This window comes from Spermophilus citellus (genome assembly GCF_964194105.1).
Source record: "Spermophilus citellus genome assembly, chromosome: 15".
In the NCBI taxonomy this organism is placed as follows: domain Eukaryota; kingdom Metazoa; phylum Chordata; class Mammalia; order Rodentia; family Sciuridae; genus Spermophilus; species Spermophilus citellus.
The window spans coordinates 33,930,803-33,958,114 of record NC_138195.1 but is presented as its reverse complement, the minus strand read 5'-3'; the positions used below and the strand labels follow the sequence as shown (position 1 = coordinate 33,958,114).

The window sequence follows — 27,312 nt, the reverse complement described above, 5'->3', positions numbered from 1 at the left end:
TATAACTGTTTAGTCATGCAGTGACTATTTGTATTTAGGTTACAAAAACATCTTCCTTGATAATTCCCCAAATGAAAAATTCACACAGGATGCCTTTAAAAAGATATAGATCAAAGTTTTTAATACAAGTCACCTGTATTTGCAAAGCATAATAGAGAAGACAGCCCAGACAAAGTCACTATTCCAAGGAATGTTTTGAAGGGAAAGTTGCATGAATGTTTTATAGAAGAAAACAAATCATCTAAATTTAACACATAACATTTCTCACATAGTTAACATAAGCAGAAAAATAAGTTAGACTTGTAGCAATTCACTGGCAAGAACGATTTCAGATGAAACACTTGAGTGAATTACGTGTATATTCTGAATGCAAAAAGTTTCTCACTTAATAGGTCCACTCCTAGTGAATAGCTCTCTGATGAACTGAAATGGAAAAGCTGACAAGGACTAAAGGTAAGCAGACCAAGCTTGAATGTTTCAAGGTGTGTTTGGAAAATAGTCCCTTCATTAGGGAAACTCCCAGGCTGCTGAATCTGAAAACAGTTCAGAAAAAACAAATACCTAGATGGGGAGGAATACCAAGGAGATAATGTATCACTGACTATAATGCTTATGCTCTAACCCCCCCCCCAAATACTTAAATCTCTATCTCTCTCATTTAATAACTTTTTGCTTTTGGGACAGTTATGCTCTTATGACATTTGTAACTTCCTAAATGATCTCAGGAGTCAAATCATTTCAGCTTATAAAAGTAGAAGCTGAGGCTCTCAGATTAGCTATGTGATTTGTCCCCATCTCTTCCAGAAGTAGAGCAGTAACACTTATCTCCTGATTACATATATGTAATTTTGTTGGTGATAAACTAAAAATTAAGAGACACTAATGAAATTTATAAGATGACTTAGGTTGAGACATAAAAATAGAGGATAGGTAGAGGAGATAGCTAATTATTAAGGGATAGAAAGACTGGATATGATCTTTTGACCAATCCTTGAAACAATAATCAGGGGGCACATCCTGGAGTTTAATGAAGATATTTAAAGTAAAGAAAGAATTGTTATTAAATAAGTAGAGCTTTTAGAACCAAGAACAAAGAAGTTATATGAGCTGAAAAATCAAGTAGGTGTTTTTAAAAGTTAAATATAAGTTCAATATAGTAAGGTTATGCCAAGTTAGAGATTTATTTTTTTAGAGTTCATTTTTTTGTATCAGGGATTAAACCTAGGGGTGCTCAACCACTAAGACACATTCCCAACCTTGTTTTATATTTTTACTTAGAAACAGGATTTTTCTAAGTTGTTGAGGCTGGTTTTGAACTCGAAATCCTCCTGCCTCAGCCTCACAAGCTGTTGGGATTATAAGCATGTGCCACTGCACATTGTTAATTTCTTAAAGCTTGTTGTCATACTTGAAAGCTACAGTCTCCCATAAAACATTCCTAATAACAGTCCTATTGGAATGTTAAATTAGAAAAATTCCAAGTCTAAGTTGGTATGGAAGTTATTTATGTTTTGTATAGTATCACTGGTCTGCAAAACATTATAGCTTATTTTGAACAACAGTTATCTGGGAAAATGTAACTTTAAAAAATTTGCCCATACTTACCTTCCTGTTTGTTTAAAAAACTGTTCTTCAAATTCTCTTAGGGCTTTTCGCAATCTCTTCTTGTCAGCCCTAGTTTCTCGAAGATGATCAAGAAGTACAGGCCTGTATCAGGTAAAATATATATTTGCCACTAATGAGCACTGACATAATTGAGATATCATGGGCAGACTTATCTGTTCAGTAAAAATAAATATATTATGATTGAAAAGTGTTTGAATCATAAGAGTCTCTTGAGTAAGTATGGCACTAACTATAGGGCAGCCCAAAAGCATGGGAAATTACCTAATTGAAATATGGGAAAGGAGAAAAGGCAGAAAAAGAGGCAAGTGGATTGAGTCCATTGTAAGAAATGGTGAGATCAATGGCGATGTGTGATGAGGGCATGGAATAGACAGTTTGAAGGAATAGTCATCTGCAATTGGATGATAGACTGAACAAGAGACAAAGGAGGAAATGATCTTAAAGAAAATTCTTTCCTTAATCTGGAGTGTGGTTAGGATGATAAAACCCTTTGGAATGAAACTAAGACCCAGAAGAAAGCTGTAGTTCCATGGCAAGTTTGTCTTTTATTCTAGAACTTATATATGGTTTCAGAGAATCTGGAGATTCTGAAATTATATGTGGGAATTTTCTTAAAAAACAATCACACAAAAGATTTTTCTACTTCCAAACAGATTAAAACTTCATTTTTTATTTTGGTTCTTGGTCTTACCTCATCCTAAATAGAAACTCACCAGGCTATATAATATGTTTAAGAAAATCTCATAATCTGGACTGTAATGTATAAAAGAAAGAAGGCCAAATGATCAAGAAAATGCCAGCTACTAAAAGTAATGATAATATTAATGAAAATACAAATAGCTCCTGACTGAAGATCCATTAGGAGACAAAGAACAACTCATTTACTTAAAGCTAAGGGATTCCTACATTTAGATGAGATGGATTTTCTAGTAATAAGCTAGAATATAGACTTTGATATTTGTTGCCCCAAACAGGATCTTAACTCCTTTGGGTCCAGCATCTTCAAAGGCCAGCTCTGATTCACACACAGCCAAGGGTTACACTGCTGCCAGAAGCCTGCTAAAAAGAGGCCTGATTAAAGCAAATTGAATATTAACATTTATGGCATCTTCAGAACTTTACTGGGAGCTATGGTTCCTCATAACTTTGGTCTTCTAGATTTTCCAGTTAAGAGGACAATCAGATTAGGCTTTTAGGGCTACTCTTTGCAGGACAGTTCCTTTTAGAGAGACCTAATAGTCATTATAAACTTTCTAAGCATGAATAAGGTACCACAAACCAGAAGTTTAAAGACTCTGTACTTAGGATTTATACTCACATGGTTGCTTCATGTAAATTGGACATGGAGAGGGCTGGTTGTTTTACTTCCTTCTTTTCATCAGGTGGCAGGGCCCTAATAGGCTCAGTTTCATTAGAATAGGTGAGGTGGTCACTGACAGGAAGGCAAGATGCTGGATCTAATAAAGAATGTTGTTGGCTTCCCTGTGGACAATCTTCATCAGAGTCTTCTTCTTCCTGCTTGTCATAGGCAAAGTTAAATGAAGAAAGTCACAAAATGCTGCCTCTTGAGAATGCAAAAATGGGAAGGGGAACCACAAATAGACACCATGAAAACCCATAGGTGACCCATGTGCTCACTGAGAACTGGATTGGAAGCAAACAAGAACTTTCTCATTTGCATTAAAAAACCTGGAAAAGTTAATGAGCAAAAAGGCATGCATGCTAAGCTAAAACACTTACCAAGTTCATTTGTATTTCCTTGGCCAGAGAAGTCACAGATAGGATGTGACCCAGTCTGGACTGTACTGCCAAATAGTTCCTCCCTTTTACCTATACCTGGGCTCCAGCTTCACACCAGTGAGAGGAGTTAGGATGAGATGGTCTACAGACACCTTGCCATTCAGAAATACTCCAAGTCAGGGCCCAGTGTGGGTCAGATACAAAGGACACTTAAAAAATTGATGAATTCAAAGAAGAGCCCTTTGAAGACCACAGTAAAGTGGGTTTCCTCCTTAACATATTCTGATAACTATCACAACCAAATGATTTTCTTGTAGAGAAATCTGAAAATTCCACTCTGTTATGTTTCCTCAATGGGAAAACTTTAAAGGCTATAAATTATTATTCTCTTATTTTCTTTGTAAATGTACTCAAGTATACTAAAATTTATATTTGTAAACACTTAATCTTTTTTATATTGACATCTTGAACAAGTGGCTATTTTGATATTAATGAAGTAGGATTTATAGTGCTTTTCTAGTTTTGTATTCCCATGTATCATTCTTTATTAAACCTAGTCAATTGTCAGTACTCCTATTTTCTATTAAAATAAATATACTCAGATAGTGTAGTCAAATTGTACAATAACAAATGTTGCACTGTATGAAGGAATATACTGTCAATTTTCTTATTAAAGGAGAAAAATTAACCAATACATGCAAAATAGAGAGGCACTGGTTTGTCTAGCTGTATTATAAATGAGATTATGCCAAACTGAAATTTATCATTTTTTTCTCTTCATCCAAGGTAATGAAAGCAGACATTAGAACTGGATTCAAATATATAAGTGTTATATATTCCTGCTGCATAATATCTCTAATTATTAGTCATAATATTGAGTCTAGAGAAGATGACATTCCTGTTTTTGAAGTAACAGCAATGGTGTCGGTGGTGTATATTGTCAAGAGGACTGCTTCACAATTCTAATAGTGCTAGCTATGACAGTGCCAACTAAACATCAATACAGTAGAGCACCAGTACAAGTTTTCAGTTAATATAGTTATCCTGACTTACAATTGTTGGAATAAGGGAAGGTGTTGACAAGATTTGCTTGATAATTCTGTATCGGTCATAAAGAGGCTTTATGAGGTTCTTGTCTTGCTTAGTTACCTGAAAAACAAAATTATTTTTCCTTTTTCATACAAGATTAAAAACATGTCAATTTTCTTGACCAAAAATAAAAGTCTCGAAGCGTCAAAGTAAAGGTTTTATTTCTGAAATACAATACTAATTAGAAAAGGGGAAGTTATAAGATACTGTATGTAGTAAGAGGTCAATTTTTTCTAGGAAAGGTCTCTTAAAGAATAGGTCTAAGTCTAGAAAGATGGTTTTTAAAAGCTTTCTGAAAGTGTCTGCAAAGCATAAATAGTATGAAACTTCTTTAAGAACTTAATCACTTTTTTAAAGAATAAATAATACATTAATTTTTTTCTTCTGAAATATCTATTTAATCTGGATTTTAATGATTATATCACAAACATGAACTGTATGAAGGTCTTCCTCATGATTATATACTAGCTTACTGGTTAGCTCTGATACTAAACTAAGTTATTTTAAACAAAACAATTTACTTCCTTGAACTCTGTTTCCTACCTACACAACAAAGAGGTTACAAAGTCTCTTCTAGACCAGTCTGAAAATAGTGAAGTATTCTCAATTGATTATCCAAAGTTACTTTCAACTAAGAAATTCCATAGTCTCTTGGTATTCTAATGGATTCGTGTACCCATCTACATCTGACTCATCCCTAGGCACTACTGTCCACAAGTCACATTGTATATAAAATTTTAAATAGGTATCATTTTTTTCTATCTACTTCACTCCTTTATTTGCCTTGATTTTTCTCCTTTGTATCCTCATTTACTTACTACATGTCCACTATCCACAGCCTCCATTTTCATTCTATGCCATTAGTTTGCACCAGCAGGTAGTGAAAAGGGAGTGATAGAAATAGCTCAAAGTATAAGCATTCAGATATCTTTCAATCAAAGTACACACGACAGACTGCCAAACAGCAGTCTTGTAGAGCTTTGAAAGAAACTCTTGAGGGAAAAGAAAATGGCTTAACCATGAGTTAAGCTTCCCAGTTAGACTGGGAACTAAGACAGTTAGACTGTCTGCCCATTCCAATTACAAACCATTCTAGCCCATATCAATCTCCTTTTCTTTGAACTTCTCTATCTTAACTGTTTCCTTAACTGTTTTCTGTTTCAGTCTTATCTCCCCAAATCAAAGTTTCTCGGGGGCCTAGATCACATCACATAATTCTTTTAAGTTCTCTCAGTACCTGAAACAACCCAGCCCCTACTACCATACTGTCAACACAAGTTTAAAATTAGATTCCTTTTTGTATATAGAGTCCTTTTTCATATATATTTCACAAGCTATAACCTAAGTTCTTGCATTTTTCTTTATTTTTCAGTAGAAAGAAAGATCACCTCTCTGTATAAGCCTCTTAAGCATGGGTTAAATAACTCCTAAAGGCTTTAGTTTTCTAGCCCAGTCCCTCCATAAACATTTTCTTAGTGATAATACACCTTTCCATGAAAAAAAGAAAGTCTACCAAACTGCACTCCATGGTATTTTAAGAGGTGACAGAGGAGGAAAAAAATCTCAATCTTTAAGTTCAAAAAATATTGAAATAATGCTTTTAGCTATCTCATTTGGTTATATATATATATATATATATATATATATATATATATATATATATATATATATTCTATAGAAAACACTTAAGAAAATTATGTATCTATTATTGGCTTCTCTTTTGAAATTTGATTTTTGTGATTTTAGGCTTAGTACCCATTCTAAAAAAGCTAAAATTGATCCTAAATGCAACAAGAGTCACCAAAAAGTTAGAATGATAAATACCATTTGAAAAAAAATTAAAGATTAAAACTAGGGTAACACATACAATGTATGTACTCACCTTTTACTCTAATAACTCCATAAGTTTACTTTTAGGATCATTACTGAAACAATCCCCAAAGAGAAACATGAGGGTTCAGTGACCAGCTCAGATGTGTTTCTTAGACAAAGAGAAATCTTGGCAGGACTTGATTCATAAAGCTAAAGAGTAAATTTTCTATCATTCACTGTTCAGAGAGGAGAATGTCAGTTTTCCTTCTGACTTTTAAGAGAAAGATCCTTTATGAGGATAATTAGGAATTATTTTGTTTATAAATTCCTGTGGTTTTCTGAAAAAGAATACCTGGCATCAGTTCCATGGGAAGGAAGGAAAATAAGTATACTAGTAAATGTACTAGAATTATGGCAGATTTGTTTCCAACTTTCTGACCAGGACCCAGCAAGAAATATCTGGGCTGACCACTAAATAGTGTTTCCCTCTAGGAAAGCCATCTCGATTTTAGGCTACTCTACCAGTCTTTGATGACTGAATTATCTACTGCAATAGGAGGCTAGGAGCTTTTGTAAGGCAAAGTTGTTGAGCTATCAACAAATTAGATCATATTAAGTTTATACAAGTTCTTTCTTCAGTCTCCTCTTAATTTTAACCCTTCTACTATAAAAATGTAGGAAGTAAGTATAATTATCCTTTGTGGTTTATCTGCTTATACTTACCTTGAAAATAGCACATCCGTTTGTACTCTGCATAACTTTATTTGGCCATTTTAGATTACTCAACATGGTTTCCTCCATTCACATAACAAAAATTAAAAGTTAGATACATCTTACATACTATAGGGAGCCAGCAATGTATAGAATTAGGAAGGAAGTAGAATTATTAATTTCTGGTGTACTACAATGCCCTGTGTGCAGAAGTGAAATTTAAAAAAAATATCCATAGCTAAATAAAGGAAGGAAATTACCCATTAGCTGATATCTGAATCAAGAAGGCAATACTGTAGGAATTATCAGCATCAGCAGGGGCTCTGACTCTAGTCATATAAAATAATACAAAAAATTGAGAAAAAGAATAAAAGTGTTTCCAGAAAAGAAATCATTCTTCATTTTAAAATTTTTAATATTTAATGTAATTTTAGCAATCCGGCAAGGAAGGATCCCAGATGAAAGTCATCTGGCATTTTGAGTTTGAAGAAATGGAACCTAATGAGATGATGTGAAATGTTGCTGAGTTTATTGAGGAAACAGAAATAAGAATGGCTGCTTTGGAAATATATAATATTGCCTTAGAGACATGCTTGTAGCCTCTGGACTCACCCTGAGGACTCATCTTACAGCTGACTAGCCACAACATGGTATACTGTGTCTTGCTCTCTCAGGAATAATACTGAGTATATAAGTTTACATAGTTAACTTTAGATTTTCTAGCTAGAGGCCTCAAACTTTCACTTACTATAGGGCTACTATATTTATTTGAAGGGGTTTCTAACAATATATTTATTTAGAGTAATAGAAATAACTCCCATTTATATAAGGATAACTCCTGAAGAACTCAGAGGTTTTTGTTTAATCTTCAGAATTCATTTGCATGTGCCTATTTGACTTAGATGCCTCAGAAGGATGAACCACCATCTCATTTTGCTTAGTACTGAGACATTTCCCAGGATGGTTGGTACTCTATTCTTGAATGATCTTAAATTTAATGTGTCCTATACAGAATCCTTTAAGTTTTCATCCCCAATCCAAAATCTGTTCCTTAGTTTTCTTTTTTATACCTTTATTTTTATTTATTTATTTTCATGTGTCACTGAGGATTGAACCCAGGATCTCACGCGTAGGAAGCACTCCACTGACTCCAGCCCTGTTCTTTAGTTTTCTCATGCCAGTAAATGGACTCATCACCATTCAGGATCCCTCCTTTCCTCCTCTTTCTCTTATCCAATGCTTTAGCAAGTTCTCTTTGTTTCCAACCAAAATATACTTTGAATATGTTCACTTCTGTCCATCTCCAGTGCCACTATGCTAATGAAGCCACTAATTCCATCTTCCCATTTTCACTTTTCCCCTATGATTCAGCCACCAATCAGAAAGATCTCTTAAATATGATTCATCTCACATCACTTTTCTGCTTATGATCATTTGGCAAATTAATTCTTTTCATAGCCTAAAAGGTTCTGTTTGATGGGTTCCCATCTACTTTTTTGATCTCATCTCATGCCTCTCATCTCACTCCATCCTGTGTTCTAGCCCTCAGACCTGTGAATTCCAAGAACACAAGAAGCTCTTCCTTCCTTTAAGAACTCTATACTTCCAATTTTTTCAAGAATCTTATTCATCCCCTCTTGGCCTAAAAATGTCATGTTCTTAGCCTTCCTAATCACCCTAGCAAAAGAAGAAACCATACCCATTATTTTCTATCATTTCACTTGTTTAATTTCATGCACAGTACTTACCAAACTCCTTATTGATTTTGTTCATATCTTGTATGCCACTTATATATAATTCTTAAACTTGAGCTCCAAGAGGGCAGCAAACCCCACCATGACTTCCCTTATTTTTTATACCTAGCATCTTTTTGCAAATGAATGATTGTGTACCAGTCACAAGGCATTTCTTTTATTGTCACAATAATTATATCAGTGTTATCTGTATTTTGCATATGAGGAAGTTAAATCTCAGAATTAGTTCACTTTCTAAGTGAACATGATTAGCAAGTGGTTAGTTAAGCATAAAACCTAGTCTAGTATTCTATACCAACCCAACGCTACCCTCACTGCCCTAATTGAGTAGAATTTAGAATTAGGATTTGGGTATTGACCAAAATGCTGTTGTAAATGTGGTCAAGGTAACTATGAAATACAGGAGAGACCCCTAGAAAGCCATAGATGTATCTGGGTGTGTGTGTTTGTATACACAGACATTATCCATGGATATTATTACAAAAGTCTGGCATCTTTGGTGGGAGATGGAATAGGTTGGCACACAAATGAAAAACTATTCACTACTCACAACATATCTTTAGACTTAAAACAACAACAGTGTATTTCATGAAGATGGAAGTGACCACAGCTCAATTTCTATTTGTAGATCACAAAGTTCCAATGTAAAGGACTAACCCAGGGGCTAACTGTGAGCCTTCTGGGATTTGATATATGTTACCACCTTATGAATACTAGATTAAGTACAATACAATAGATAAAAGCATCATTCTCCTCAAGAAGACTTCATACTGAAGATAAATGTGCTGGTTTGTTTCTGTCCATTTGTCCGTTTATTCAACAAACATGTATTTGATACCTACTATGTACAGACACTAAGGGATCATGAAGAATGCAAGAAGTTTAAAGTGTAGGGATAGCAAAAGACATGAAGCTATGACAGGATAGCTTCAACTCTTAATCAGGAGCTAAAAGGCAACCATGCCAGTCTTAGAGTTGATACAGAAGAACCACAGGAAAGCTTCCCTGTCACAACTGAAATGGAAGCAATGATAAGAAGGATGATGAGGGATTAACCAGGTAAATGCTGATCATTTTCTTCTTTGTTAATTACAATAAGACTTTTCCTTAAGCTCCAGGATCATATAGCCTAATGTCTAGCAGTAACTCCGTCCAGTTGTCTGAGATTTCAAAACTAATTTGTCTAAAGAATTCGACTAAAGACTTCAGATAAAATTAGACCAATTTATCTGAAGTCTTTAGTTCTAACTTAACACTTCCAAAGAAACCCTATCTCTCTGTCCTTATTACATAAAATACCAAAACACTTTCATTGCTATTTATGCCTCATACCTGCTTTATTATATTTTAACATATGGGGAAGGGACTATAACTGGATCTCTGTCCTTTCAGACAATATACTAATTCCCCAGTCTTGAGTTCATTTGCCAATTTGTAAGGGAAGGAAATTAGTTGAGAAAGGGATGATATATCCCATGTCTTTGCCAATTTCTATCCTCCATACAAAACTATAACCTCACAAACAGCAGTACATCTTTCAATCATTGGGCAATGCCCAGAGGTCACAGCCAGTAACCCACCAGAAATCATCTGACTGAAAGTTTGGAGCCAGTCGCCTAAAGATGTCTATGGTGGCAAAGTGCTCTGATAAATTGGTAAACAGGATGATCTTACTGGCACTATGTGGAATGTTGGGGCCCCATGATGATATGGTCAGGTACCTTAAAATCCTCCTGCAGAGGAAGGTGCTCTCTCTTCTCCTTCAGGCATGTCAACACAGCATCTAAAGTTTCCTCTCCAGAGGAGCTTGGCTCAGGGCCTGCAGCTTCTGGCTTCCCATTTTCTCTGGGGACCGTGGGTTGCTCACAGGACAGATTTCTAGATGGACCTTTGGGAGCACTCCTCTGTTCTTCAGACAGCTTCAGCTTTAATTCTAAGAGAAAGATCATGAGTTACCATGAGGAAGAGGACTCACTATCCCTAATCAGAATGTAGAACCCTTCAGGAATTCCCTCACTGGATGCCATATTGGTAGAAATGAACAATGCTAATGATAGCTTTCCATGTGGTAAGGGCAGCCCTAATAACCATGATTAATTTCACAAGCACCCAAACAAGTGTAAAAACAGTGAGCCCCAACAACTGGGTCCTCATGAAGTGGAGGATAATATGTAGTAGTAACTCTGGTGTAGACTTCAGCAGAATTCTGGAGGAAGATCATTGGTACCTGACCCCAGAGTTCCCACCTGTTACCTACTTATAGCACCTGAATTCTATACCCAAAGATTTGCTGATGTAAATTTTGAAAGTCGTGTGTTCATCAGGGTAGCTTCTGTGGAAATATTAGTTCATCTAGAGGGCATTACATATGTAGATACCCAAGGAAATGCAGGCAAATATAGGAAAGGGGAAAATGGGAATGCCAGCCCCAGATTGACATATTTTACAAATTTGTCGAAGTCCAGGTTTCAAAATCCAGGAGCCACTGTTATATAAGTTTATAAAAAGCCACATTGCAATAATTAAAAATTAAAAAGCCACCAGGGACTTATTAGGGAATTGCATTTCAGAATATGTTAGGGAACTGGTGGTTTTAATGAGGCCATTTATATTGATTTCTCAATTATATAGCTCGTTTTCTTTGTTTATTTTTTGGAATGTGTGTATTGTTAGTGAATAAAATTTTAGTGATACTAGTTTTGTGTTTTAAAACTGCACATCTTCTAAATATGCTACATCATTATAGTTTAATACCAATGAATTCCCTTCTACTTCTTAATCACTATCCTTCCAGAAATTTGGAAACACTCCCATGTCTAAGAAATGAAATTGGGATGTGGAGGTAAGAAGAAAAATTTATTGGTAAATAATGATAGTCCTGTTTCAATGTATTTTAGAGCTAATTAATACACCATCATCTCCAGAGAGGGATAAAGAAAGACAGGCACTGAACTAGGACACAGGAGAACCAAGTCTTAGCTCTGGTTTACCATCTCCAAGCTGTGTGACCTTTCTGGGCATAAACATGCTCATCTGTGCAACTGGGCATATAGAATAAATTCTCATTATTATGTATTAGATGCTGTTTCTATCATCTAAGAATCCAATAACTAGGGAGGTTATAGCTTCACAGGTTGAAATGTTCCTAGCATTAAACTGAATCATTCCACTAGGAGGCTGGAGGTCCCCAGTCTCTGTAAGGAGGTTTACCAAGTAGGGCTGAACAGCAAAGGAGATTGAGGACTCTTTATTTCAAATAGGGCCTCCTATCTAAGTGGTAAACTAAGTTCCAGGCACAGGTGGAAATGAATCAAAAATATCCTGCATCACTTTATACTATTTTATCTGCTTCTGAGAAAAGAGACCTTTGGATGGCATTTACCTTTGAGCTGTTTACGACCTTTAGCCAAATCGTTCATCCATTTCAGGACTTCAGGATTAGAAGTCTTGTCTCCATGTGAAGGCTACCGAAGGGGAGAAAAGGGAAGGTGGAAGGGAATTAAGAAGGGAGGGAGGGAGAGAGAAAAGTAAAACAAAAATTTTAGACAGCTGAGCTACATGAAGATAGTTCAAGAACATAAAAACCTGGGAGAGACATCCAGGCATGAAAACTCCAGCTGATGGAGGTGCTTCTGGAAAACAGCACATGTTCTCGACCTCTTCCATTCACTCACCCTTGACATGGACACATTTCTAAACATGCCTGGCCACCCAGAATGTTCATAGTTCTAACCATGCCATTGCCCCCTTTCTTTCTAACCCACATATCACCTGTGAGGCCTCCTGTACCACATACAATGTTGCCTGGTCATTCTCTGTATCAGTGCAGATGATAATACAGACCATTTCTTATTATCTTGCCTATGGCTCACATACATGGCTTGTGACCATAACCCGATGGAAGACACTGACAAACTGGGAGTTTGGCTCTTATCTGCCATATCCTCCGAGCTGAAGAAAGAAGATCCCAGGGTCTAAAACTTGACAATAGTCAGGAGAAGTCCAACTGTCAGGGAGGGTAGCTATATTTCTAACCTTAATATCCTAATGAGGCTAACATTAACATGAAACTTAATCATATATGTGTGACCTTGGGCAAATTATTTAGCTTCTCTGTTCTTCATGGCCTCATGTATTAAATAAGAATTATAACAGTGTCTCCCTTGTAGGGTTAATGCAAGGAGTTAATATTGATAAAGCACAGAAAACAATTCCAGATGCACGCCAAACACTATAGAGTTAGCTGCAATTACTGGTTTTATTTTCAGTAGCAGCAGTGATAGTAGTAGTATTCCCACTAAACCTTCAAAGGAATACTGAATGTTTTCACTGGCAAATACACATGGAGGGGTATGTAGGTCCTATAAGTAGCCAATCACACCTTAGATGTGGTATTAAGAACATTTTAAAAGGAATAATCTTTTGTCAATACAAATCACTTACTTGACTTCTAGATTCCTTCTCAGAACACAAAAGTGGACTTTCTACAGAAAAGAAAGTAGGAATGACGAGTAGCCAAACATACCCTCTACCCCCACAGATCAGTAAGGAGCATTCTTAAATAATCCAAGGCCTCCACAATTACTTAGTTGTGGGCTTAGGTGGATCAAATGGATACTCTAAACTAAGGATATATAAAGAACTATATAATAATGCTCAAAAAGGATGATCATAAACATTATTGTGTGAAATGTGTGTATTGTTAGTGAATAAATTTAGGAGCTGTCATGTTTCTTTAATGATCTCCCAAATCCAGGTATAAGAAGATAGAGAACACATTCCTTTTAAGTTTAAAGGACCAAACAGTACTTTTATGACAAGATCAAATATACATGGAACATTTGTTCACTTGTGACACAAATGGCATGGTTCTGTCAGTTCAAGTGATAAAAGCCTCACATTTTAAAATCAAGATGGAAAGAAAAGGAAAGAAGTTGATGAAGGATGATTCTTTCCTAAGGGAGCTTGAATGGAAGACTGATTTCCATAAAGGGGCCCTAAATTCAGGATCATGGACAGTGCCACATGGGTCACTAATCTGTCCCCCAAACCAGCTTAATGTAATCCTACCTAGGGTCTGCAGAATGATGTTCTGTACTAGTTCCCTGGCATACAGTCTAGCATTTTGGCTTTGGGTAGCAGTCTGGTTATACAGTCAATGTTTTAAAGCATTTGGTTTCTCAGAATCTTCAGAGAATCCTCCATTTCAGTCTAAGAACTATCTTGTTGAACATTGCTTAACTGGATCTGCTCCATACTGTTAATTCCATCTTTTGAAATACACTAAAAACAAAAACAAAAATCCTAAGCCATTGACCAACAACAAAATGAGCTTTTACTACTGCACATCAGACTTAAGAGAAATTTAAGGCTCAATTTTCCAGCAAAGTAATTTAAAGCCTGAAATCAGTTCAGAAATGAATTTCTTATTCCTTTGCCCTTTGGGTAACTTTTAAAAGATGTTAAATTAAGCTCACATGGATGGCAGCACTCATGTGACATAAAAGTTTTCATATACTAGTGTGGATCTTTAATCCTTCTAACTTTAGAACTGAAATAATCTGACTTAATAGACACTAACAATCATATACTGGAATTTACAGAGATTTGGCTTTGTTCAATACAATTAAAATGGGACACCCAAACCACATTACTGGGGATATCATTGGAGAAGTTTTGTGGTCTGACAAAGATGGTTCATAAACCATCTTTGGGATTTATGGATTGGTAATGGAAAGACCTGTGATATTTTCTTGACTAGATCAATTCTTTGCTGTGTGACTCTTGGAAATTCACCTCCCGGGTCTCAATTTCTTCAATCATCTGATAAGAAAATTGATGAGCTGATCCTTCCAGTTCTAACATTTTCTGTTTCCATTGAAAGCAGACATCTGGTGGCAGTAGCCTTTTCTAAACCCATGAGCCTGTTTATCAAATGCAAAGTCAAGTTGTAGAAAATAAGTACAGTTTTGAATAGAAATATGAAATGGTTACATTCAAGATGGAAAAACGTATGTTATACCCAGACATGGGAGTAGCACCGAAGCCCGGCAAGAGCTTGGATTCAAAAATTAACAGTGGGTGCTATTAATTCCATAGTCAGGATGCCAGGAAGGGAAGTCTTATACACAGCAACCAATTAAATCCTACTGACATATCAAACCTCTAACCATAGCCTGGCATCCTGATAGAAAGGGCAAGGGGAAGCCCTATTTCCTAGAACATCCAAGGATCTAATTACATCAAAGAGTTATAGATAGTAAAGAATGGTGACCTTGAACCTCTTCCTCCTTCTCCTGCCTCTGCATCCATCCTTGTGCGTAAGTACTTAGGTGTGTCTATCCTCTTTAAACTTTCTCTAAACAAAAGCAGGAGATGCTTAGAGAATTTCTGTTCCAAAATAGGCAACTTGTGGATGATTGCTATAGTCAAGGGAAATAATTCAGGATCTGTGGCTGCAGGTAGAAAAATCCAGGGAAGATTTAATGTGTACAATTTCCCTTCATTTTCTGACAAGGAACAAACTGCTCAAACTGATTAAATAGTTAACAAAATCTAGAGCCACTCCCTTTATGCAAATACTATAATAAACATTATACATGTGTTCACTCATTTTAATACCCTTAAACTTAAGTTACAATTGATAACTCAACTTTACAGATGGACTAACTGAGACTCAAGTGTGAAGTAACAAGTCCAAAGTTGCAAATTTCTTAAGTGTCTGGCTGGATTCAAATACAGAAGAGTCAACAGGCCCGGGAATGGACCCCCTAGTTGTTACTCTACAGAGTCTGATGTGAGGAAATCAAAGATCCAATAACACTCCAGCAGCAAACAGGTGAAATAGGCTTCTCTTGGGATATCTGGACCTTTCAATATATGGATACTTGAGGGGTCGTGGATGTAACTCAGTGAAAGAACACTTGCCTAGCATGTTGAAGACCCTGGGTTTATGCATCAGACCCACAAAAAAAAAAAAAAAAAAAAAAAAACCAGAAAAAGTAAAACATAGACACTTGAGAATTTTACTTCTACTCCTAAATTTCAAAGCCCACTAATCTTTAATTCACTACTCCAAGCCTCAGCTGATAGAACACAAATAATTTAGGCGATTTATAAATATTCACTGGGCCTCAATTTCCCTATCTTGGGGGTGGGAAGGCTTAGCATTCCCTCCTGCTCCATTAAAAAAATATAGCAAGTAGCTGTGACTGCCTGACTTTGGAGGAGAGAAGGATTTGCCACAAAGTGACTGAGGTTGTCTTGAAAGCCAGTTTTTTGTTCTAATTTTTAAATTTTTTTTATTTTGCGAAACTAAAAATTACTCCTTAAAACCTCTCTTTTAGTGAATTTGAGGCCACACAGGACAAGTTGAACAGAAGAGTGGAATCTTACCTATTCTTAGCTCCCTCCCCAGAACTTATACTCACAGTTCCACTTGCCTCTGTACCAAGTGCTTAGTGAGCTTTAAATATTTCAAGATGTATGAGAAATTTATTTTAATAACAAGCTATTCTTGGCCTTCTTCCAAAGACCCAATATCTTTATGCAATTCTGCATGAATATGATTTTTCTCTATGTCATGGTCACCATGAGAGAAAACAAAAGCAGCATTGGCCATCAAGATGCTTACCTATGGCTCTTGTTGTTTCTTATTGAGAAGAGACAAGACTTGTTTTTATAGCACTATACTACCAGCATGAAGACTGGTGTCTGATTGGAAATGATGGTTCAAGTTTGTTCTTATGAGGGGCCTGAAAAGATCTCACTTGAGAAGTCTCCACTAGACAACCAGGAAATACTAAAACCATCTCCCTCTTATTGTGCTGCACCCTTAGAGTCTGCCCTTCAAGTACATAATAGGTTCTTATCACAATGCAAATAGAAAAAGGTTAAAGAAAAAAAAAGACTATACTTCAAAAGCTTTCCAAATTTTGGTCCTAGATAATCTAGTGATAGTAAGATTCCTTAGGGAAAAAAAAGAGAACAGTAGGAGAGAGGGGGATGAACACTAAAGTTCAGAAATGAGAGTTAAAATCCATCACTGGGAAGTATCTTAGAGGAGATAACTGGCAGCATATGAGAACAAGACAGAGTCAAGATGGGAACTCATTAACAAGACCTAGATTGGCCAGTGGGAACAGAACTGTCCCCTGACAAAGAGGGGTACCCAAATAGGAAGGACAGAGACTCAGGAAGGTCCACATACCTCAGCCTAAACACGATCTGTTCTCATGCTAAATCCTAAGGTGCTTACCCGGTATTTCTTTTCTTGTTCAAATTTCTCTTCAAATTTCCGAATTTTCCGCTTGAGGCTCTGGATGTGCTTGGTGAGCTGGGTAATGGTCTGTGGCTCCTTGCCATCACCACAGCTACACCGAGAAGAACTTCGGGGCCTGCCATGATTAGAAGGAGGGAAAAGAGCACGAGAAACAATGGTACCCCAGTAAACACTGCTGCTTGTTCTACAAACCAACATTATCAGAGAAGTCTAGAGTGCAGTTCATAATTTGATGAGTCAACCATCTGCTCATTAATAGCCCTGATAACAGAACTGCATTATGAGCAAATGTCCTCAGGGTCTTTAGTAGACAAAATGTCAGAATATTAGTCCAGGAAACACATTTCTTAAAATTGATAGAGGCCAATTTAAGGCTCAGAAGAGACACCCATATTGAAGTGTTATCTTCAATAGGTTACATTAGCCACTCTTATCAACAATTTCAAAAGAAGATTTATATTAGTGTTTAACTTTGTTGACATAAAAAAACAAATATTTTCAAATATGATGAAAAAAATGGGCCTCCTCCCCAGAAAATGTGTACACCCTCACATGACACATATTTTACATGCTACAGTAATAATCACTAACTCCCTCAAATTCAAGTAGATAGTCAAAGGACCCAGTTTAGATCAATTAAAGAATGAGTTATGGGGGAAAAATTTAGGATTTCCTGGGCATATTTTCAGCCAAGGGATTCTCAGTTTTAGTTATACATCAAAAGGATTTATGAAACCCCCAAATAAATAACATATATTATTCTTTTATCTTATTCCAATGCCAAATATAAATTCCAAATGGAGTGGATTGAGGGAAATATATCTATTTAGATATCTACATCTAATTTTGGGGAACACCAATTATAAGTTACCACTTTTCTAGAGTCTAAGAAATTGAGGTGGCAAATTATGTAATGTTTCTATAATCCATCCATTTACACCACTGTTTGACAAGGAAAAATATATTGCACTAATTGAGAATGATATTCCTTATACTAGAACATTCACAGGATTAGGATTCTGGTAATTTCACCAAAATCTTTTAAAACCTGCATGCTCCTGATTAGCTTGTCTCTCATAACCATTTCCTCCTTAGGGATTAAGTCCTGAAACAGGAATCCCAACTAGAAAGTACACCAATTTTAGCTTTATCACTCAGATCTCACAGTTGCATTTTGTCAGGTTGTTTGCACTATTCTAGAGGCACAATAGTTAATTTGTAAATGTGGTATTTGAAAAACTGTATGAAATGAAGACTATTATAAAACAAGGTTTTCTTACATCATGAACTGCTGAGTGCTGGGTGGAGAAGGGGCTGACTCAGGGTCTAAATTGAATCTCTGGCTTTGGCTAAAGATGGAGCATCGTGGCGACAGCAGTGGGTTGTCACCATCAGTGATGTGATAAAGCAGCCTGCTGGTCCCAACGGACTGGAGGTCTTCTAGTGTGCTGTCGGCTTCATTCTGCCCATCTTTGTGGACTGGCATGGGGTCTGGGGAAACAAGATAATTGATCAACACTTAGAAGTGACAGAGGGCTTGAAACTGTCATGTTCCTAAATAAAGATCATAAACATTCATTATAATGGCTTGCCTCTTTGTCATTTCTTCCTTCTGGGGATATGAAAGCTTTCAAAATACTGTCATGTTTTTTTTTTCCCCTCACAGAACACGGGGAGAAAATATGACAAAGCTGCCAACAACAATAAAAAAGGAAACATTATTTCAATATGAGTTATTCAGTCAGCATAACCCAAAACTACAAAAAACATTTTTATTTCATAGTATTTGCATATGTTGGAGGTTATATGACAAAGTATGAGGGTGAACAAAAAGAGAATGAAATTGAACTGTAGCAAAAGATTATAGATTATGAAGAATAAAAGGGATAATAAAATTGCCAGCAAAGAAAGTAGGAAGGAAGAAAACAAAAAAAGGAAGAGAGGGAACGGGAGTCCCCAAAGTGAAAATTATCCAACAGTCCTCAAAAATTATGAAGATCTTTGCTCATCAACATGGAATGATGTTCAGAATATGCTAAACGGAAACCACAGGTGTCACAACTAAGCAGTAATGGTTTCATTTCACATATATGTGTACACATAAATGTATCAAAAGATCAAAGTAGTTATGAAGTAACTGCAAAACATGGTAGTATTAGGAATGATTCTATTTCCTTTCTTGAAATCATATGTAACATTTTATTTCAGACAAAATAAAATGGAAACAAGTCCTCCCCCCCCAAAAAAAAAGTTCTCATCCCTAGCCTAGATGTGTCAGTGAAGGATCCTCAGGACCTGGATAAAAGACTTTTCACCTAGGGCTCTGGAGGCAGCCCAAATGAACTTCTCGATTTTCCCTAGCAGACAAGTCAGGACAACTCAAGTTTTTTTGTAATGCCTACTTCTGTAAAGAAAGTGGAAAACAGATTTTCTGAGTGAATAAGCAGAATCAGAAAATACTGACAATTCACTTTTCCAAAACAAACATTTATCACAATTTGTTACCGGATGAATCTTAATCAGATTTAGAATGACTCCTTATTCTCTAGAGCTTGAAATGCAATTTGCTTTGTGTAACATCAAAGGTCTGATTAGTCCTGATGTATTTTCGGTTGGCTTCCCTCCTGGTGGGTTGTACACTGGAAGGGTAGACAATACTTCCATTGTACCTCTGAAGTTCGCTAACAGCACTTTTGTCAGAAGCTGATGATAATGAAGGCAGAATGGACCCAGGTGATAAAGCAGCAGTGCCTGCACTAAGGCTGGGCAGGAGCCATGATGAATTATAGGAAAAAGACCTACTATCCAATAAGTCTTGGTACATACAATACAGTCACCTTCAGAATCCTCCAGAACATCCTACCAAATCCTTCCCTTAAACCATCAGGCTCTAGGAAGAAATATATTTTATTCATGTTGCCTATTTCTTGGAATTACGTTCTGATAATAATGGAGAAGAAAATAATCTTTAGCAAGCACCTGGGATCAGCATGTTTTTAATTGAAATGGAATAAGTTCTGACACCTTCAACTATTCGCCTCAGCTATGGCCCTGGGGCCCAAATTAACATAGGTCTGTTGTTGTTATTTTATAATGTCCAAACAGAAGCTCTTGGGTTCCTAGCCACAAGACCATGAAGTAGAGCTGGGAAAAGAGTTCAATTCATAAAACCCACAGAGTCCTAAGATACAACTTCACAGAATCACAGATCACTTTGAATGGCTTTTTTTTTAATATATAGAACAGACATTTATTTCTCACAATTCTAGAAACTGAGAAGACACCAGCAGGTTTTGTGTGTAGTGAGGGTACAACCTTCTCTTTCAAGAAAGCACTTGTTGTTGCATCCTCTAGAGGAGATGAATGTGGCATCCTAACCTGAAGGAATGGAAGAGCAAGAGTGCACTGCCTTCAACCTCAGGCTGGTAGAAGGATGTTGAGCTAATGATGTAATAACGTCCCCAAGGCCATTCCTCTTCATACTGTTGCATTGATGATTAAGTTTCAACATGAATTTAGGAAGAGTCACCATCATTAAAACCATAGCAGGGGTCAATTTTACTAATGTGTATTGTGAAAGATTTATTTCCTACAGAGATTATTAACAAATCACTGTAATTTTCTTTCGGTCCACTCACATCTTAAATTCATTTTTTATTGAATGCTCATTTTCTTGCCACCCTTTGATGAGGAATTCTGGATGACCTGTTCTTCTTCACATATACCTACTCTCTTAGGAATCTTATTTTGGGGTGATTTTAACCACCGTCATCAGCAATGATGCCCAGATCTATATCTTCAGTTTAATCTCTGTTTACTTTGCACAGTATGGTTCCATCTTCAGTTGCCTGTAGGAGATTTCCAACTTTTTGTTTGTCTATTTGGTTGATTGGTTAATTTTTCCTATACTAGGGATTGAATCCAGAGGCACCCTACCACTGAGCTTCCTTTCCAGTTCTTTTTATTTTGAAAAAGGTTCTCACTAAGTTGCCCAGCCATGCCTCAAACTTGTGATCCTCCTGCCTCAGGCTTCCAAGGAGGTGGGATTTCAGGTGTATGCCACCATGCCTGCCTCAAGATTGCCAGTTTTACATGCTCTTGGCATAATACCTTTCCATAATAACTAACTTTATCTCTTTTTGCTTTTCTACTTTTCCTATTACCCTACCAATGTGTGCCAGTCTCCTCAGCAAAAGAGACTGAAAGTGATTTTCACTGTTCTTCTCTCTTTTGTTTCCAAAATCGTAACTATCAACCTCCAAGTCCGGTTGAGTCTTCCTTGTCAAGGTCTCTTGGAATCATGCTTTTCTATTTCCATAGGTGGTATAGGAACCTAGGCCTTTATCTGTTTATGTCTATATTACTCCACCTGCCTCTTGCCTGATTTTCCTTCCTTCTTTTTAGAAACCCAGAATCAGGGAACTGTATTATTTTGAAGCATTTGTATGCCTTTCTGATCTTTATAAAAGCTCAATTTCTTAAAAGGAAATACCAGACATTATAACCATACATGTTGTATCAAATCAAAGGTACTTTGAATTTCCTTTAAAGACTCTGCCAGTTACAACACCAAATTATTTTTTATTTCTAATCAAGAAGACTTTATACTCCGTTCAAGCAATAAATGTACTGCTATTCTCTTAGCTCTTCCCTTTTTCTCCTCACTTAATATTTTTCTCCACTTCCTCTTTCTGAATGCATATCCCTAAAGCTTTTATTTTTTTTTATTTTTTTAAATTATTTTATTGTTGGTTGTTCAAAACATTACATAGTTCTTAATATACCATATTTCACAGATTGATTCAAGTGGGTTATGAACTCCCATTTTTACCCCGTATACAGATTGCTGTGTCACATCAGTTACATTACCATTGATTTACAAATTGCCTTTCTAGTGACTGATGTATTCTGCTGTCTATCCCATTCTCCACTATTCCCCCTCCCCTCCCCTCCCCTCCCCTTCTCTCTTTCCACCCCCTCTACTATAAATCGTTTCTTCCACTTATATAATTTTTCTCCTACCCCTCCTTTCCTCTTATATGTAATTGTGTATAACCCTGAGGCTCACCTTCCAGTTCCATGCAATCTCCCTTCTCACTCCCTTTCCCTCCCGCCTATCATCCCTGTTTAATGTTAATCTTCTTCTCAAGCTCTTCGTCTCTACCCTGTCCTTGGTTACTCCCCTTATATCAAAGGAGACATTTGGCATTTGTTTTTTAAGGATTGGCTAGCTTCGCTTAGCATAATCTGCTCTAATGCCATCCATTTCCCTCCAAATTCTATGATTTTGTCATTTCTTATTGCAGAGTAATACTCCATTGTGTATAAATGCCACATTTTTTTTAATCCATTCATCTATTGAAGGGCTTCTAGGTTGGTTCCACAATCTTGCTATCGTGAATTGTGCTGCTATGAACATCGATGTAGCAGTGTCCCTGTAGCATGCTCTTGTTAGGTCTTTAGGGAATAGACCGAGAAGGGGAATAGCTGGGTCAAATGGTGGTTCCATTCCCAGCTTTCCAAGAAATCTCCATACTGCTTTCCAAATTGGCTGCACCATTTTGCAGTCCCACCAACAATGAACAAGTGTACCCATTTCCCCGCATCCTCGCCAGCACTTGTTGTTGTTGGACTTCTTAATGGCTGCCAATCTTACTGGAGTGAGATGGTATCTTAGGGTGGTTTTGATTTGCATTTCTCTGACTGCTAGCGATGTTGAGCATTTTTTCATGTACTTGTTGATTGATTGTATGTCCTCCTCTGAGAAGTGTCTGTTCAGGTCCTTGGCCCATTTGTTGATTGGGTTATTTGTTATCTTATTATCTAATTTTTTGAGTTCTTTGTATACTCTGGATATTAGGGCTCTATCTGAAGTGTGTGGGGTAAAGATTTGTTCCCAGGATGTAGGCTCCCTGTTTATCTCTCTTATTGTTTCTTTTGTTGAGAGAAAAATTTTTAGTTTGAGTAAGTCCCATTTGTTGATTCTGGTTGTTCACTCTTGCGCTATGGGTGTCCTATTGAGGAATTTGGAGCCTGACCCCACAGTATGTAGATCATAGCCGACTTTTTCTTCTATCAGACGCCGTGTCTCTGATTTAATATCGAGCTCCTTGATCCATTTTGAGTTAACTTTTGTGCATGGTGAGAGAAAGGGATTCAGTTTCATTTTGATGCAAATGGATTTCCAGTTTTCCCAGCACCATTTGTTGAAGATGCTATCCTTCCTCCATTGCATGCTTTTAGCCCCTTTATCAAATATAAGATAGTTGTAGTTTTGCGGATTGGTTACTGTGTCTTCTATTCTGTACCATTGGTCCACTCGCCTGTTTTGGTACCAGTACCATGCTGTTTTTGTTACTATTGCTCTGTAGTATAGTTTGAAGTCTGGTATTGCTATACCGCCTGATTCACACTTCCTGCTTAGCATTGTTTTTGCTATTCTGGGTCTTTTATTATTCCATATGAATTTCCTGATTGTTTTATCTATTTCTACAAGAAATGCTGTTGGGATTTTGATTGGGATAGCTTGAATGGCTTTTTTTGAACTGTATTGCAATAGTGACTGTATACCTCCATTTAGGTGAAACTGCTTTCGATGGGCACTTACATAATTTACCAGTACTGCCTAATTAATATCCTAATCTCCCTTTCCCTTCAATTCACTACTGAAGGAAGCTGGGAGCCAGAAAGATCCCAGAAGCAACCAGTTGAAAATCCACAGAAACCCAAACTGGTAATTTGGTAAAGCTTCAGTTTTTTTGTCCAAACTCACTATTTGAGTTGAGAAGGGGTTTAATTAAATCAGCTGGCATCTGTATCAGTGTGTGCATTTATGTAGACAGAACCATTGAGCTCTCTGGTTAAAAGAGGCAAATGTAAATTCAGAGCCAGCGCTGCTACCCTCCTGGGAAAACAGCACAGACCACCACTTCCAGACCCTGCTCCTAATGGGGAGGGGTCTGGAAGATTCCCCCTGGAGTCACATTATTTTTTCTTCCAGAGGCAGGGGCAGCTTTTCAGAGCCTGTGCTGTGTGAAAGCCAAGGGTCTGCCATGCCTGTGCTTTTTTATGGGCTCCAATCAATTTTGTAACCTCTCTCAGTTTCCTTGTTTGGCCCATCTTTCTCATAGAGCTGTGATAAGAAAAATAAGAGGAGATTTGCTGTTCAAAAATGTGCCTTTAGTAAATAAATACCTATTGTATATTTAAGATTTTTGTTAAAAGGATAGACCATGTTGAGGGCTCTTACTCTGGTAAAATTTTCTTCTATTAAAAAAAAAAGATTTGTAACAAATATATCTTAACTTTTTAGGAAGGTAAACATAAGTTAATGAAAATTTTGGGAAGAATAAAGCTTTCCTGAGAAGGAAAGTGAGGAAACATCTCAGATGCAGCAAAGACTTAGCTGACCAATAGGTAAGAGAATGAAAATGATGATCCTTTTTACCCCAATCTCTTAATATATTAAATGGGGAGAATAATAATAATGTCTGCCTCACAAACTTGAGGCTAAAATGAAATAAAACTGTGTTCCTATAAAAATTTTGCCATATCATACACATATATATGTTTACACTATTTACACACACACACACACACATATACATTATATATATATATATATATATATATATATATATATATATATATATATATAATTTATATATATGCACACAAACATACTTTTGGCTTACAGATTTTGAAATATTTCAGCTTCATACTGAGCAATGATGATCAAGAAGTCATAAACTTGATGTTCTAGTCACATTTTCTCAAACTCATACACATTAAAATAATTTGCTCTTAAAACTAATAACATGCATCCATGCATCCTTTGTATAGCATACTTGGTGGAAAAAAAGTAGAATAAGGCATAGAAAAACACAATATCCATGCAAACCATCATTTTAATCATCATTATTAAAATAAGACACTTAAATATTATTTTACTGAGCCCTTGTGGGGTTAATATGGGAGGTGAGAATCAATATATCCCTCAGTATCTCATCCCTATCTCCTATTAGTTCTTATTTATAAATAACTAAGAATAATAATCTAATAATATCTAATATTTATGGAGTGACTCATGATGTCTTCACACTTGTTCTGAAAGTTTTCACATATATTTAATCTTCATAAGAACCATATGAGACTAGTAGTAATGTGATTCCCACTTTAAATTCAGAAGGGAAAGTTGTTTAACTATGCTAATTCAATTCAGGGAGGGTTTGACCAGTGCCTGTGGTTGAAGAATCCACATCTCTACTCTGGAAGCTGAAGTATTTCTGGCAACCCACTCACTGAGCAGTAGGGAACACAGAGAAGAGAAATAATTATCAGTGTGTGAAGGCCAAGAGACCACTTCTTCTCTGGCTGCAACCCCAGGCAGAAGCAGATGCTATATTACAGCTGTTCAATGACTCAGTCAGATTTTAAAATATATCTTTTTAATGTGAGTTTTTAAAGCAATTCAAAATTGAAATAAATCTCTCTCTGCAAAAGCTTGAGAGGCACTATTGAATCTTAACTGTAATAAATCAGCTACAGTCTTGTAGATTTGTTAAGTTGCACCCTCAGATTTGCCTATTGTGGTGGGCTTATAGGTAACATTCAGCTATATCCCCAAAATGCCAAATATCAGTCTGTGTTGGTTTTAAAAGCTAAGTGAGCCAAAAGCATGTCCATGATTCTAATGAGGTTTAAGCATTAGAGTTCTTACCCAGCATGTCTAAGGACAGATAGAAGGGAGGATAATAGTGTCACAAACACAAAGAGAGCTGCAAAAATAAGAGACAATAAAAAACATCTCATGGATACATGATGCTTTCAGTTTTAAGTATACTGAATTTAAGGTTAAGAAGATACTAATAAGGGTTAGCTACAGGCCCAGAAGACAAAGAACCTGTAGTTATCGCAGTACAGCCACCACTAGAGAAACATGAACTTGGTTGTTAGAGAGCATTGAGAGAGAAGAAGCGGGTAGGACTGGCTGACCTAGCAGGGAGAGGCATACACTCCAAGCAGGCAGGAAAATTTGCCAACCATGAAAGTAGGGCTGGGCTTCATGACAGGGGCCCTGAAGGTCCCAAAAGACAGTTTGCCATCACAGGTGAAAGCATGGGTTGCAAGCTCAGAAAAATCTAGAATCAAGTCCCAGTTTGCCACCTGTGTGATCTGGGATACAATCTTTCAAACTCAGAAAGAGACAAATATTATTAAGGAAAATGGCTAATGAGCCATATCTGATTTCTGGGAACATCATTTTCCCTCTCCATGTTACCCAAGTGAAGCCAACTATTCACATAACAATCAGGCTGCCCTGCCTAGGTAAGGAATCTTCCTGAACTGTGGAGCTGGGGAAAGAGTAAGCATCAGCCATGATAGTGCTAATCATCCAGAAGCACCCTATCAGAGCAGAGAGAGAGAGCTGGGTGTTGTGATGCTCTTCAGTTTTCAGCCTAATTGACTCCCCAGGTCTTCTAGTCAATTCCTGCACAACTGATCATCTCAGTGGTACAGTTGATAAAAAATCAGTTATTAAGATAACAGAAGCCATTTTCAGAAGGGAGCTTTCATTTATAAGCAGAAATGCTTTGAAAAACACAAGGAAAATTAAATACACAAAGCAGATGGGAAAACTGCTGAAGGAAATTCAATCTTCATTGTGAGCTGTACATTTTCTGGGCTTATCCAAAGTCAGTTAGGAAGCATAGCTTTCAAGTGTCTATTAGTTCGGCTGAATTGGTCAATTTGATCAAAGAAGTTGGATGAGCAGCTCGACAGAGCCCCCAGGAAAAGATAATTCTCAGAGAACCAGAAGACAGGGGAGAGGTTGACCAGCTGGCTCTAGGCTTGGGAGGTGTCTGGAGCAGTTTCAGACACCAAGCTTCTATGTGCCATCAGGCTACTCCTAATCTATAAATATTACAAGGATGGAAGAACAATACCAAAATAACCCAAATAAAAGGTATTTTTAAAATGACTACAACATGTGGGAAAACTCTCACAGAGGAAAAGTGATAAATGAGAATTCTCTGTACAATCTACTTAATTTCCTATAAAATTTAAATTTTTTTAAAAAGTCTTATTTTTTTTAAATGAATATGAGTCTGCTGGCTAAAATCCTGGGCTCTGGAGTCAGAGTTGTGGGCTTGGTCTGTGATGCCACTTGATGAGACTTGTTACATGTTTGGCCAGGAAAGCCTCTTCAAATTCAGTAGGGTTGTAGTAACGATAATCAGGATAATATACGTTAACACAGTATTTGTCCCGACTTTAAAATTGAATTTAAAAACATTT

At 36.7% G+C, this 27,312-nt stretch overlaps 1 protein-coding gene across 3 annotated transcripts in view; it reads right to left on the bottom strand.

Moving 5' to 3' along the window:
• FAM13C (family with sequence similarity 13 member C) overlaps positions 1-27,312 on the bottom strand; it is a 118,650-nt gene that overhangs the window by 2,717 nt on the left and 88,621 nt on the right. For 2 of the 3 annotated variants that reach the window (XM_081267905.1, XM_081267904.1), the window contains 7 exons: positions 18,294-18,504; positions 16,990-17,128; positions 12,115-12,196; positions 10,454-10,665; positions 4,420-4,515; positions 2,945-3,144; positions 1,606-1,707 (listed from right to left, as the gene is read on the bottom strand). In XM_081267905.1, coding sequence (XP_081124031.1) covers positions 1,606-1,707; positions 2,945-3,144; positions 4,420-4,515; positions 10,454-10,665; positions 12,115-12,196; positions 16,990-17,128; positions 18,294-18,504 — 1,042 coding nt within the window. The remainder of the gene's footprint in view (positions 1-1,605; positions 1,708-2,944; positions 3,145-4,419; positions 4,516-10,453; positions 10,666-12,114; positions 12,197-16,989; positions 17,129-18,293; positions 18,505-27,312) is intronic. The other variant, XM_081267903.1, reaches the window with a different exon arrangement.